At 51.3% G+C, this 14,691-nt stretch overlaps 1 protein-coding gene across 5 annotated transcripts in view; it reads right to left on the bottom strand.

Moving 5' to 3' along the window:
* Positions 1–2,477: 2,477 nt before the first annotated feature.
* The window catches only part of AP3B2 (adaptor related protein complex 3 subunit beta 2), a 50,521-nt gene continuing 38,307 nt past the window's right edge, over positions 2,478–14,691 (bottom strand). For 4 of the 5 annotated variants that reach the window (XM_054451307.2, XM_054451308.2, XM_054451309.2 and 1 more), the window contains 12 exons: positions 9,946–10,132; positions 8,656–8,774; positions 8,035–8,143; positions 7,567–7,690; positions 7,000–7,174; positions 6,759–6,819; positions 6,325–6,431; positions 5,892–6,120; positions 5,366–5,450; positions 5,019–5,116; positions 3,040–3,178; positions 2,478–2,905 (listed from right to left, as the gene is read on the bottom strand). In XM_054451307.2, the coding sequence (XP_054307282.1) occupies positions 2,755–2,905; positions 3,040–3,178; positions 5,019–5,116; positions 5,366–5,450; positions 5,892–6,120; positions 6,325–6,431; positions 6,759–6,819; positions 7,000–7,174; positions 7,567–7,690; positions 8,035–8,143; positions 8,656–8,774; positions 9,946–10,132 (1,584 nt within the window). In that variant the 3' untranslated portion in view covers positions 2,478–2,754. Of the gene's footprint in view, positions 2,906–3,039; positions 3,179–5,018; positions 5,117–5,365; positions 5,451–5,891; positions 6,121–6,324; positions 6,432–6,758; positions 6,820–6,999; positions 7,175–7,566; positions 7,691–8,034; positions 8,144–8,445; positions 8,503–8,655; positions 8,775–9,945; positions 10,133–14,691 lie in introns of all 5 variants that reach the window. The other variant, XM_054451313.2, reaches the window with a different exon arrangement.

Below are 14,691 nucleotides of genomic sequence, written 5' to 3'. Positions count from 1 at the left end.
CTTCCACCTGTGTGTGCTGGGCAGGCCCCCATCTTATCCCTGCACACTTGCTCAGGGATGCTCATGTGGTAGGGTTGTGGGAGGTATGGCCTTGGAAGAGATGGGCTGGGCTGGGATGAGAGCTGGGGCAACCACTCCCCCTTCCTCTGTGACTGAGATTCTCTCACTACAGACTGTTCACTCAGCACGGAACAGGCCCCATGCTCCTCCTGGGTGGGAAATTGCTGCCCCACCAATCTCCCAGCCCAGCCTTCACCAGCAGCACAGCACTCCCCGCTGGGCTCCTTCTGCAGTCATACTCTCCCCTGCCCACACCTTGCTCTCCTGCTTCCTGCCTCTCTCTTTGGTCAAACACCAGAACCATTTCCTTATGAAGAGTTGCTACTGCTAATGCCAAAGCCTGGGACACGTTCCAGAGACACCAACACAGAGCCGTGAAGGTTCCAACTCTGTGGACTCTCAGGGTTGGAAATCCCAGTGCCCTTTCCAAGAGGTTCTGGGAACCTGGACTGTACTTGAGGAATGTTAAGGGACTTGCCTTTTGCACTTCTGGTTCCTACAGAATCCCATTTTTTTAAAAGGGGATTTTTTTTTTAGAGGTAGGGTCTTGCTAGGTTGTCCAGGATAGAGTGCTATTCACAGGTGTAATAATAGTGCAATACAGCCCTGAACTCCTGGCCTCAAGCAGTTCTCCAGTCTCAGCCTTCTGAGTAGCTGGGACTACAAACACATGCCCAGCTCTACTCTGGGGCTTTTGATATAGAATAAAGGTGGGTAAGGGATTCTCTGATGGTCCTTGTTCAAATTTCTTAGAAAATCACCCTCACCCTCTCTCAGTGCTGCGGGTAGTGCTGATTCAGAGGCAAAAGTAAGACTGAATCTTACTTTTGACTGAAGGACCGTCTCAGAATCTGCAGTGACAAAAACAGTGATCCCAGGGAGACTTTGGGGCCCCAGGCACTCAGGGAAGCAGCAGCTCCAGCAGCTCTCTGGTGTTACAGTGCCCAGCAAGTCCCTGGAGCCAGAGGCAGGGCTGTCCCCTGGCACTGCCTTTGTTCTCCTTCTGTGAGAGGACAGCCACAGCTGCTTCACCCCATCTTACCCATGAACAGACATGCTCAAGGATGCCTAAGTGGCAGGGCTGAGGGACAGTATGGCCAAGGGCCTAAAGTCTTGGTCACAGAGGATCAGAGGCTGAGGTTCAACATCTCAAACTAACTGGAGTGTGTTCCTTGTAACCCAGTCAATCAAGATGTTGTGAGGAAAGTGTTCCAAATCAAAACCAAGTTTGAGTAACACTGCAGGCTGAGAGGTGGCCACAGTGTACATTAGCATAGTCAAAGTTCTGAGAAGACCTGTGGGAAATGAACTCATTTCACTTAAATCCAAGATTCCTAAACTGATTTGATCATAGACTTTGCAGGGGGCGGGAGGGTACAGAACACATCCTAATGGAACACCTTTTATACATTTTAGAACCACTGCTCACTCAGCCTCTTTCTTCACCAGAAAAGGTGTCAGGGAGAGCCCTGACCCCCACTGCACCCACCAGGTTTGTTCCAGGTGTGAGCAGATGCTGGTGTCTTGTTACAAATACAGAATCTGCTGCTCTGCCTATGGAGTCGCCATTCTGTTGTTTCTTTACTTAATAAACTTGCTTTCACATTATTATTATTATTGTTATTGTTATTATTATCTTGAGACAGAGTCTCACCCTGTCATCCAGGCTAGAGTGTAATGGCACGATCTCAGCTCATTGCAACCTCTGCCTCCTGGGTTCAAGTGATTCTCCTGCCTCAGCCTCCCAAGTAGCTGAGATTACAGGTGCGCACCACCATGCCCAGCTAATTTTTTGTATCTTTAGTAGAGATGGGATTTCACCATGTTGGCCAGGTTGGTCTTGACCTCGTGATTGGCCCACCTCAGCCTCCCAAAGTGCTGGGATTACAGGTGTGAGCCACCACGCCCGGCTGCTTTCACTTAAAAAAAAAAAATGCAGAATTTCAGACCCCACCCTAGACCTACTAATAGAATCTGCGTGTGATGGGATCCCCAGGTGACTTGCCACAAAGTGGTTTGAGAAGCACAGTTATACATCTCCTATTCTTCCACTAAGATGACCAGTGTGTCAGTACCCCAGTCAGGTGGGGCCTCCAGGCCCACTAACTGGGGTAGTTGACATATGTTGAACTGAGCACCTGTGTTTGGGGAAGTCCCTGTGTTATGAGTCCTTCCTTCCCAAGGGACCATAAGAAGCACTAAGGGGGTCTGCCAGCCATTGAAGAGGACTTGTTTTTGCAGAGGCTATAAAAAGGACCAAGGTGCTCTTCCAGTTCTGCCTTCCCATCCCAGCCCAGATGTCTCTTTCACAGAGATGCCTACAGACTCCTAGGCATCCTGACCCAGAGATGGTTACCTTGGGGATTCAACGAGAGTTGTTCCTGACAAACCCCTAGAAGGAAAGGTGAGCCAGTAGCTAGAGAGAAGACATTTTATTGAGCCTGCTACATAAATAGCTACAGAAATCTGGGAGGACTGAAGGGAGTGGCTGCCATCTCCCTCTGCAGAGATCACTAAGGAATGCATGGGGAGGGCATTAGGGGAGGGCTTGGTCCTCCAGAGGGAGAGAGGACACCCTGAATGCTATCTGGCATGAGGAGGAGGATGAGAGAGAGAGAAAGATGAGAGGGACTGACAGCCCAGATGTCATGGGGAGGTATAGATGGGAGCCAAAGAGGTCACAGCATTTGGAAGTCACTGGGTCAGAGCCTGTATCACATCCTTTACCAGCATGGTGCCAATCACCATTTTCTCGCTGTTGACAGTCAGCTGGGCAGCTCCAGCTGGCCGGGCATCCAGGGTCAGCAGAACGAGGCTTCCACCGGTCAGTGTCCTCCCTGCAAACCTGAGGTGGGAGTAGAAGGGGTGGGGAAGAGCTGCTAAGGGTGACTGTGTTTGGAAGGGGATCAGCGCCTGGGGCTCCTCCTTCAAACCAGGGCCCCTGTGCTCATCATTTTCCCTCTACTGGTGGCCTAGTACCTGTACTCATCGGATGTCCCACAAGGAACACGACCCAGGTTGGCAGTGGCAGTCACTTTCTGCACCACAATGTGGTCATTCCGACAGGTGTCTGGCAGCATGAGTTTCTCTGTGATCTCATTCATGCCCATCAGCTTTCCTGGGGGTAGAGGTCGTGATGAGGGCAGAGGCCGTGGTGGGTACAGAGGCCAGCACCTGGGTCTGCTTACTGAGCAACAAGTTCTCCCACGCTGGGAAGGTATCATGCAAAGGGCAGGTCAGAATTTAAATCATCAGTCTTGAGGAGAGGGTACTTCCCTCTCAGACTGGGCCCTCCCTCAGGAAGCCTTTGTCAGCCTCTCTACCCCTCCCACCCAGGCCGTTATCCATGTTGTTACCAAAGACTGATTTGGCGCTTCCTCCATCAGACATCTGGGCTACCAGCCCCTTGAGAGTGGCCAGTCAGTTCTTAAGAGGTTCGCCCATCCTGAACCTCACACCCTTTGATCTTTCCCGGGGGGCCCTCCAACCCACATTCAACTCCCACTCAGCTCCTGGAGGCTAAGCCCTCGCAAAAAGATCACAGGTGGCTGCTGTGATCTCTCAGCCAGGATCCAGTAGTCACATGCAGCATTCACAGGTACATTTTTAATTGCACCTCTGCAGTAGCAGCTCCAGATCTAGCCAGGGCTCCTGAAGCCCCCAAACCTTCACAGCACCCCCAGAACTCCTCATTCTGCAGGGCTGACTTCTCTCCACTCACATGATCTAGGCCCCCCATGGGAGCTCCTCCATCTGCTCTCCTGCACACCAGCAGTCTTCTCTTCAGCCTCTTTCCTCCCTCCACTGCTTCCCCCATTCTTTACCTCCTTTTAGAAACTGACATCCCTCTCCTGTTTCTTCCATCCCCTTCATTCCTGATTAATAACATTTTCTTGTCTTTGTTCCTTCAATCTGTTCATGTTCAAGTGTCCCCGTCTCCAAAAAATCCTTTCCAGAAGCGAGATCTTTCATCGTGCCAATGCCCTGTCTCCCTCATTCATGGCTAAAGTCCTCCAAAGAGGACTCCATTTACTTGAGCCGTGGTCTCCCTCAGTGCACTGCAATTGGCCTCTGTCCCTCCTTTAGCAATGACCCTCTCTCCCTCAGGTTGGCAGTAGCCTTTTATATGCTGACTCTGAAGGTCTTAGGTAACTGTGGTTTGCAGACACCTTCTGCCTTGTTGTCTCTCCTGGTTCTCCTCCCACCTCTCCCTGTGCTCCTTCTCTTATCCCTCCCCTCCTCTTTCTTCTGCAGAATTCAGGTTTTCCCCCAAGGTTCTGTCCTTGGCCTTCCTATTTTCTCCCACCTCCCAGAGTGATCTCATTCATATTCACAGCTTCCATTACCACCTCTGTGCTCGTGACTCCAGCTTCCAAGTGTTTCCTGGGCATAGACCCATATTTTCAGTTGCATACTAAATAGCTCCTCCTGAATTTCCCAAATGCATTTCAAAATCAGCTTATCCAGAACTAACCATGGTCTTCCCTCCTCCCTCGCCCAAGCCACTCTTCTTTCTTCTAGGCCAGAGGTTTTGCAAATTACAGCCTCCAGACCAAATCCAGCCCACCACCTATATGGCCCACAATGTTTTTAATATTTTTTAAGTGTTGGGGGAGCAATCAAAAGATTAATATTTCATGACACATGAAAATTACATGAAATTTAAACTTCAGTATCTATAAATATAAATGGAAATTTCTTGGAACACAGCCATACTCATTCATTTACATACTGTCTGTGGATGTTTCTATGTTTCAACAGCCACAGTCGTGTTGTAACTGCAACAGAGACCACATGATTCTCTAAGCCTAAAACATTTATCTTTGGCCCATTACAGAAAAAGTCTGCTGACCCCTGGTCTAGATGAAAGACACCACCATTGTCCCTACCATCCAAGCTGGACATTCTGGAGTCAGTTTCTATACTTCCCTCTCTGCCCACTCCCAGGGAGCACTCACCCTGTTCCTTCTTAAACTCATTTTCACTCATAAACACAGGGGCCATCAGCTCCCCAACAGGTGGCTGAATGGAGACGTAGAACTGTCGGGTCTGGGTGCTGGGAAGGGTGGGAGGAAACAGAGGGAGAAGAATTAAGGCCATCATCTCTCCCCTCATCTCCCACCCTGTGTAGAGGCATAGCTTGGAGGCAGTGAGAGAGTGAGGTCAGGAATGAGGGCCTGAGATGGCTTCCAGTCCCACCCAATCATGATGTATCCCCACTAAGCACCACCTCCATTTCCAGTTCATTGTTACCCTGTCCCTTTCCAGCCCATCCTCTCACCCCCACCTCGAGTTGGGCACATACCACAGCTGGAAGTTGGCTGCCTGGGTTGAGTCACAGAAATTAATGCCCATTACAGCAGTGGCAGATTCTCCAGGTGCCAGGGACTCTGAAGTGGTATAAGGCAGTGAAGGGGAGACGGAGGGCCACCATCACCTGATAGGTCTAGAACCCAGCCTAGCCCTACTCTACCTTCCACTGTCACAGCTGACCAGCCCTCTATAGAATCTTGGCTTTCTTGGCTCCTGGAGACTATTCCTGGTTTCCTCCTGAACTCTAAGCACCCTTTCCCCCACTCACCCTCACCACATTTAAGTTAGTCCTGAAACAACCAAGGCCCAAATCTGCTGCTGCAAGCACCTCCCGCCCTGATGTGAACTTGCTTATTTCATAATCTGTCTTGTCCACCAGAGTGTTGATCATGTTAGATGCTATCTCTGTGCCCCTACAGCTTGGCCCCTGGCCTGGCACAAGGAGGGTATCAGCAACCACAGAAAGACTGACTCTGCCCAGGAGCCTCCTCCTCCACCCCTTCCAAAGCCCTTCGCACCAATTTCGGGAAATTCTTGGATGCTGATGCCAGCAGGCAGTTTGGGAGTGCCCACATGCAGGCCCTTGATGGGGGTATCAGAGCTGTTGGAGAAGTGGATGTGCACAGACACCATGTGGGGGTCCCCGGAGAAAGGTTGGCGGCTGAAGGTGTAGTCCACAGCCAGCCCCTCGCCAGCTACCCGGTGCAGCAGCTCCTGCCGCCCAATACCCGACACTGGACTCAGAAGCTAGAGTGGAGGGGTAAGGAAGGACAGAACTGAGCAAGATGGAGAGAGCGTGTCCCAGCATTGTCCCCTAGGGCCATCCAGCAGCTAGGACTCAAAGCTATCACATCCTCCATCACACCCACCCCCCACACACATCCACACCATAGGATGCAGCACAGGGATGTGTCCCTGCCCCAGCCCGGTCCCCTCCTCCATCCCACTCACCGACGGTACCAGGGTGGAGTCTGTGAGTGTCAGGCCCTCCAGGTCAGCAGCCAGACTGGTAGACACAATTGCTGGGGGAGACACAGGCTGGACACTGGGAGGGGTGACTGTGGGAGTAGATAAGACTATGAGGAGGCAAAGTGGAGGTGGCTTGGGTTGAGCAGGGAGCCTAGGGATCAAGGAGCACGCATTTCAGCACCATGGACAGCGGGGGCACATGGCTGCCTGGAGGCTCTCACAAAATACCCATCCCTAGACCTCAACCCCAGACCTGGGGAGGTCAGCCCTGCTGCCCTCTCAGGCCTGAAGATATGTTCTGTCTGCTCCCCTGCTCCCACAAGACCTGAGGAACCCTATCCAGAGTCCCTATGGGGCGTTCTAATTCATGCTCCCCAGGCCTCCTTTCCCCTGTGACTTTCACCACCCAAACTCACAGTCCTCTAGATCAAGCAGGGAGATCTCCTTGGTTGCAGGGGCACTTTTGCTGCTGGGAGGCTGAAAGAGAAAAATGGGATGTGGGTGTGGGGAAGGGGAGCACCTTGGCATGTTCTGGGTTGGGTAGAAGATGTCATGTTCTGTTCTGGATGGTAGGGAGATAGATGTCTGGGCCTGGCCTGGAAGTTGGGGAGGGCCCTGGCCCATGAGCACACCCTGACTCTGCCCCAAGGCTCTCACTGTTTTCCTCCTCCAAGAGGCAGGTTCCAACTGCTCCTCCTCGGACTCCGATGTCATCTCGGACTCTGATGAGCTACTGCTGGAATCGCTGCCCTCATCAGAGGATGACGCTTCTCCTTTTCCCTCTGGCACCTTCTTCTTTGTCTTCCTCTTATCATCCTCCTCACTCTGTTCACTGAAGGAGTGGGAAAGGTGGGCTCAGGCCTGGCCTGGACATTCCCTCCTTGCTTCACAGAAGCAGGAGAAATGCTGAAAAGCTGGAGTGGTGTGGGGAGCCTGAGCCAGAAGGGTTCACACCTGAGGTCCTATAGCAGGGACCCCGTGAGAGCTTGAAGCCAGCTTGTGCCAACTCAGGCTCCAGGACCCTGGTTGCTTCTCCACACCAGCCCATGAGGCCTCAGAGATCTCCTGCAGCCAGCCAAAGTAGTCATCACGTGAGCTGACAGCCCCAGCCGGCTCACGAGGGGCTCAGGGGCTCTTAGGAGACTGGTTAAAGCTCAATGCTAGCCCTTCGTTCCAGGAAAGCCCCCTGAACCCCACCAGCCATCTGGCTAGCTCCCTTCTCACCTCTCACTGCCTCTCCCTTTCTCCTCATCCTCATCCTGGTCTTCATTGTCGGACTCACTGCTGGACTCCCCAGAGCCGCTCTCGCTGCTGCTCTTACTGTCCGATTCACTCTCAGACTCAGGGTCTGTGGAGGAACAATATGAGGCCTCCTCCCTCATACGTAGGCCTCCTTGGGTCTGGAGCATACACCTGGGTTCCACCTTCACATTCAGTACTGAACCCTCAAACCTCTCTGACCTGCCCCCAGCCCTACATGCCAGCTGGAACTGACAGAAACACAGGTGGACTCCATGGATAGAAACCTGCACAAGCACACACACCTGGAACATGAATCCCTCAGGTGCACAAACAATTCACAAGCAGGTGCACACCCCTAGACAAACAACCATATACATACACCCCTCATATAGTCAGTCACACAGATGCATGGGCGGAGCACAGAGGACCCCAGCTCTGCCATCTGCTCACCACTGTCTGCGGACTCCGTGGGGCCTGACTCCCCCTCAGAGTCCGAGTAGAAGGGTTTTTCCTTCTCCTTTCTCTTCTCCCGATTTGAGCACTTGGTCCATTCAGGTACCTGGAGATGGGGGTAGGGTGCAGGGTCATTTCATCATGGTTGGGGAGAAGGAAGGCAGGCACAATCCCTTACCCTTTATTCCACCTCTTCGTGAGACCCTACCTGGTCTGTCCCACAAAGGGAATAACAGAGGAGGAAGAAAGGGGCACTGTCCATGGAGGGGAGGGAATGCTGCTCACAGAGGGGCACTGCCAAACCAAGGTGGAAACAGAGTATGGGAAGGCCCAGGAGCACAGCACACAGGGGAACAGAGGGACACAGACAGGGCAGGGGAGAGAGCACACGGCACACGAAGGTGGGACCTCAGTGTATTCGCCCAACAGGCCCACGTGAGTCTCAATAAGGGAGAGATCTTCTTCCTGTGTGTGTGGGGGAGGGTGTTAGGAGGGCTGGGCCGGAACTGCCAGGGCTCCCTACTGTCTGCCCCCACCAACACACACACACACGCGCACACACACACACACACACACACACACACACACACTCTCTCTTCAACCCTCCACCTCGCTGACCTCCACGTTGCGCACAGATGGGTCTGGGGCTTCCTCCGGCCAGTCTGGGAGCTCCTGGTAGCCTGTGGCCTTGGCATTGAGCAGGTGGGACAGTGAACCCAGCTGGAAGTGGTCCCGGTCTAGGGATAGGTTTAGAGGTCAGGCAGGTAGCAGCAGTGAGGGAAAGCTCTGGGAGCTGTTTCCCAGGTGGGGCTGGGTTGTGATTCTGGTCGGGACTTCCCAGGTGGGTAGGGGAAGGAGATGGATGTGTGCGCTAATGGCTCTTCCACTCTGACTGCACCTTTAGGCCCACATGCTGGAAGAAAAGGCTGTCGGGCCAGGCCAGAGCAGGGACTGAGGGCCAGGGAAAGGCAGCCTACAGAGGTGGGCAGGAGGAGACTCTGGGCCCACAGATGCTGCCGGCCTGTCTGCTCAGGAAGCACGTCTAGTCAGGCTCTGGACTCAGCAGGGAGGGATGAACAGTCAGAGCATGAGTGTGTGGAAGTCTGGGTCAGAGGTGAGGCACCGCTGGAGGAGGGCAGCACAGGCATGTGAGTGAGGATGGTGTCAGGGAGAAAGGGACTGTTGCCTTCTTCCTGGGAGAATTTCAAAGCTGTGCCCACCCTCAGAATCTCCCCATTCATGAGGTCCTGGCAAGAGAAAAAGAACGAAAAGATACCCAGAAGAACTGAGCTTTGTGAAGGAGGCTCCCTTCTGTGTAGGTTCCTGGCTTCCACTCCTGGGGTCCGGAGAAGCAGCGGGAGGACCCTTCCCTCCCAGGCCCATCTCAGGGCCATTGTCTTGGGAAAAGAGGCCTTAAGGGCCAAGCCCAGAAACAGAGGCAAGGCTGAAGCCCTGGGGCCTGGGATTTGGACTGACTGTAGTGACTAAGCTCACAGGATGCAGGCAACTGCTTTCTCAGGACCTTTATAAAAATATACACCTCTCCTTTGTGTGTTGTTTTGCTTTCTGCCTTCCTGGGTCCTTGGTATTTAAGATCTTGGTATGTATTCCAAAGCCTAGTGTCTGTTCAGGGAGGGAGATGGAAAAGGGAGCCTGAGAGGAAAGGAGGCAGGAGTCCATCCTGGCCAGGAAGGCAGACCCTCAGCTGAGATGATGCTGGCAGTGGTTGTGGGCAGGTGAAAGAGTAATTTCTGGTGCCACAGGAGGGACAAAAGGAGTGAACCAGGGAGCAGGACTGCCCACAGAAGCCTGGTGCCTGGCTAGGGGCCTCAGGAAGGTCTGGGACAGAGACTCTGGCCAGTTCCTTTCCATTTCCCTAGGAAGGTTACCCTTGATTTCAGCTCCCACCTTTGAAGGATGACTCCAAGACTGGAGCTGGTTTGGGTGCCAGGAAGAGCTTCTTGGCATGGCGGCTGAGGGCCCCACCCTGCTCGGAAGGGACGATGAGCTGCCGGGTGAAGCGCGCCCGGTCGCGAATATCATAGTTCTGGTCATATTTGGCCAGACTCAGCACATACTGGGTCAGCAGCTTGGTCTGGAGGAACAGGAAGAGGTGGGTCAGCTGATGGGGGGGTGGGGACACAGGAGGCTCAGAAACAGATTCTTTAAGCCGACACTTGCAGGCAGAACATCTCCTCTTCCTGCTTAGGACCAGCTGCTTCCACCCAGCTGTCCCTCCCCACCTGCCCTTGTTCTGGGCTCAGAATTTTCTCTCATCTCTCTGGCCATGCCTCCTGATGATCCCAACTTTGACAACTGCCTTGGGCCAACAAAAGAGGTTTTCCTTTTGGACCTTCCCCACTCCTGGCTCTGGACTCCATTCTTCCCTAGGTTTGTAGTCCCTACCACTCCAGGCCTGTCCAGCCTCTTTACTCTAGGGCAGCAGGGTATGTGGAAGTCTGGAATGCTCTGCTGGACCTCACAGTTTCCAGGCTCCACCACCAAGGGGGAATTAGACAACAAAAAGACAGGGCGGATAAACAGGGGTCCCTTTGGCAGGGGCCACCCTCATGCCCTATCCACCCACTTAGTAGATTCTGAGCAGCCCAGGGGTCTCAGAGGTCTTTATCCTTCCCTGGAAGCTTCTAATGACATCAGGGCAAACTGCAGCTGCCCATGCATTTGCCAAGGTCATGTAGGGTTCACAGTCTACAGTCAGGGAAGCTACAGCTGCAGACCTAAAATCTCTCCATTTCTGCCATGATCTTGGCCTAATCTAACCTGCCTTAACATGGCAACAGTGGTAGCAGCCATCACTTATCAAGTGCCTTCTGGCACCAACTCTGTGCTGGGTGCTCCACACTAGCTCATCTAATCTCCCCAAGCCTTCTGAGAGGTAGGCATTATTGCCCCCATTTTACAGAAAAGAAGCAGGATCATTAAGGGGCTTTTCCCAGGCCAAGGAGCCCATCAGTACTGCACCTAGGCCTGCATCTGCTGGAGCTGCACCCCATCTGCTTCCCTTCACTGCCTACCTGCTGACATAAGGAGCCTGCCGTGGCCCAGGTCTCCATGTTTCCATCGCTTGTGACCAAGATCAAAACCACTAAGTAGTCAACAACCAGAATGCCCAAGGGCATCAGGGGCCGGCAGGAGGGAGCCTGGAACTGACTCTGTTGTTCTTGAGGTTTATGGTGACATACTGTTACATGTAGCCTTGGACATGGTTAACCCAGCTAATCTGGCAGGGACATCAAGCAGATGTCCATAAGGGGCAAAGCCCCTCAGATGCTGACCCAGAGTCGGAGCAGCTGCTTTGGCAGAATTGCCCCACACCACTCTAGAGGGCCACTGTGATTCCACATTCCTACCTCCAATCTGGCCCACAGGCCCTCTTCAGCTCAGTCCCTTCCAGCAAAGCAGCACCTCCGATACTGTTATAGTCACAGATAAGCAATCCCAATCCCATGCACCCCTAATAGAATAGACTTAAAAATATGAAAATAAGATGCCGTCACAACAGATTTCATCACCAACCTGCCCCTCTCTTGGCCAGACACCATCTAAATGGCCAGGGCTAGTGGATGCCCTTACCAACATGGTCGATTATCAAGAGGCTGCTGATGCCTGTTTTGGTTTGGACAATGTCTTCCTCCACAGATTTCCCAGCTGGCTGATCACAGACTCCGTCCTTCAAGTCCTTGCCTAGTTCTAGAAAGAACTGTTTGATATTTGGATCCATCTGTCCACAGCCTTAACTGCATGTTAACAACCAACGCAAGAAGGGGCTGGCCCACCACCTCAACACTGCAGGATTTGCCTATAATCATTCATTACCCTTCTCCACCCCAAGGGGCCATTCCTTGTGGATTGTGGCATCCTGTGTGCACCACCAAGACCCTCACCTCATCTAGCCAGGATGTGCAGGAATTACAGTCTGTTCAAGAAGGCCTCTGAGATACACTCCAGTATGCCAAGAACAGAACAAGGCTCCCCCTCACCAACAGGCTGCAGTTGTCAGGGAGGAATTTTAAGCGGGAAACACTGACTCCCTTTCCATAACCTATGCCAACGTACATGCTACCTTGCAGCTGCCTGCTAATCATGCTTAGAAAACTGGCTATTAAAAAAAATTGAAATATATCCTCAATTCACACATTACACATGAGTAAGTTTAAGCTCTACATGGATGTGGCAGACAGATTCTAAGGTGTTCCCCACCAGTAGCTGCCTCCTGGTGTTCATGCCTTTGTGCAATCCCTCACCTTGGGTATGGGCAAAACCTGAGACTTGCTTCTAACCAACAGGATATGGCAAAGGTGGTATATGACTATATATGATCCTATGATTATGTTTTATTAAAAAGACTCTGTATTGGAAGTTCTAACTAGAGCAATCAGACAGGAGAAAGAAATAAAGGTATCCAAATTGGAAAAGAATTCAAATTATCCTTGTTTGCAGATGATATGATCTTATATTTAAAAAATCTAAGGATTCCACTAAAAAACTATTAGAACTAATAAACAAATTCAGTAAAGTCGCAGGATACAAAATCCACATAAAAATCATTGGCTGGGTGTGGTGGCTGATGCCTGTAATCCCAGCACTTTGGGAGGCCGAGGCAGGCGGATCGTGAGATCAAGAGATTGAGACCATCGTGGCCAACATGGTGAAATCCTGTCTCTACTAAAAATACAAAAATTAGCTGGATGTGGTGATGCACACCTGTAGTTCCAGCTACTCAGGAGGCTGAGGCAGGAGAATCGCTTGAACCTGGGAGGTGAAGGTTGCAGTGAGCCAAGATGGCGCCACTGCACTCCAGCCTGGCAACAGAGCGAGACTCCGTCTCAAAAAACAAACAAACAAACAAACAAAATCAGTAGCATTGGCCAGGCACAGTGGCTCACACCTGTAATCCTAGCAAGCACTTTGGGAGGCCGAGGCAGGCAGAATACCTGAGGTCAGGAGTTCGAGACCAGTCTGACCAACATGGAGAAACCCTGTCTCTACTAAAAATACAAAATTAGCTGGGCATGGTGGCGCATGCCTGTAATCCCAGCTACCCGGGAGGCTGAGGCAGGAGAATTGCTTGAACCCGGGAGGCAGAGGTTGTGGTGAGCGGAGATCGCATCACTGCAGTCCAGAGCCTGGGCAACAGAGTGAGAACTCCATCTCAAAAAAAAAAAGCCATTGCACTCCAGCCTGGGCAACAAGAGCAAAACTCCGTCTCCAAAAAAAAAAAAAAAAAAAGTCAGTAGCATTTACTTTTTTTGGGGGGGGGGACGAAGATGAAGTCTTGCTCTTGTCCCCCAGGCTGGAGTGCAATGGCACGATCTTGGCTCGCTGTAACCCAACATGGGTTTCGCCATGTTGGCCAGGCTGGTCTTGAACTCCTGACTTCAGGTGATCCACCAGCCTCGGCCTCCCAAGATGTTAGGATTACAGGCATGAGCCACCACGCCTGGCTGTGAATTCATTTTTGGCAAAGGTATCAAGAACATACATTAGGGAAAGGAGAGTCTCTTCAATGAACGGTGCTGGGAAAACAGGATATCCACATGCAGAACAATAAAACCAGACCCCTATCTCTCACCATATGCAAAAATCAAATCATAATGGATTAAAAACTTAAATCTAACACTTCAAACTATGAAACTACTAAAAGAAAACATTAGAGAAATTCTCCAGGACATTGTACTGGGCAAAGATTTCTTGAGTAATACCCCACAAGCACGGGCAACCAAAGCAAAAGTAGACAAATGGGATCACATCAAGTTACAAAGGTTCTGCACAGCAAAGGAATCAACAAAGAGACAAGCCACAAAATAGGAGAAAAAAATTTGCAAACTACCCATCTGACAAGGGATTAATAACCAGAATATGTAAGGAGACCAAATAACTCAATAGGAAAAAAATTTCAATAATCCAATTTAAAAATGGGCAAAAGATCTGAATAGACATTTCTCAAAAGAAGACATACAGACAGCAAACACATATATGAAAAGGTGATCAACATCATTGAGCATCAGAGAAATGCAAATCAAAACTACAATGAAAGGCCAGGCACAGTGGCTCATGCCTGTAATCCCAGTACTTTGGGAGGCTGAGGCAGGCAGATCACCTGTAATCAGGAGTTGAGACCAGCCTGACCAACATGGCGAAACCCCATCTTTACTAAAAATACAGAAATTAACAGGGCGTGGTGGCGCACGCCTGTAGTCGCAGCTACTCAGGAGGCTGAGGCAGGAGAATCACTTGAACCACAGAGGCAGAGGTTGCAGTGAGCCAAGATCGCACCACTGCACACTCCAGCCTGGGTGACAGAGCAAGACTCTGTCTCAAAAAACAAAACAAAACAATACAAAAAAAAATGATATATCATCTCACCCCAAGTAGGCTTATATCCAAAAGATAGGCAATAACAAATGCTGACAAGAACATGGAGAAAAGGCAACCCTTGTACACTGTTAGCGGGAATGTCTATGGAGAACAGTTTGGAGGTTCCTTAAAAAACTAAAAATAGGCTGGGCACTGTGGCTCACGCCTGTAATCCCAGCACTTTGGGAGGCCAAGGTGGGCGGATCACGAGGTCAAGAGATCAAGACCATCCTGGCCAACATGGTGAAACCCTGTCTCTACTAAAAATACAAAAAA

The sequence above is a fragment of the Pongo pygmaeus genome, chromosome 16, assembly GCF_028885625.2.
Source record: "Pongo pygmaeus isolate AG05252 chromosome 16, NHGRI_mPonPyg2-v2.0_pri, whole genome shotgun sequence".
Lineage (NCBI taxonomy): Eukaryota > Metazoa > Chordata > Mammalia > Primates > Hominidae > Pongo > Pongo pygmaeus.
Note: the sequence above shows the minus strand (reverse complement) of the source record. Positions and strands in the feature narration are given on the sequence as shown.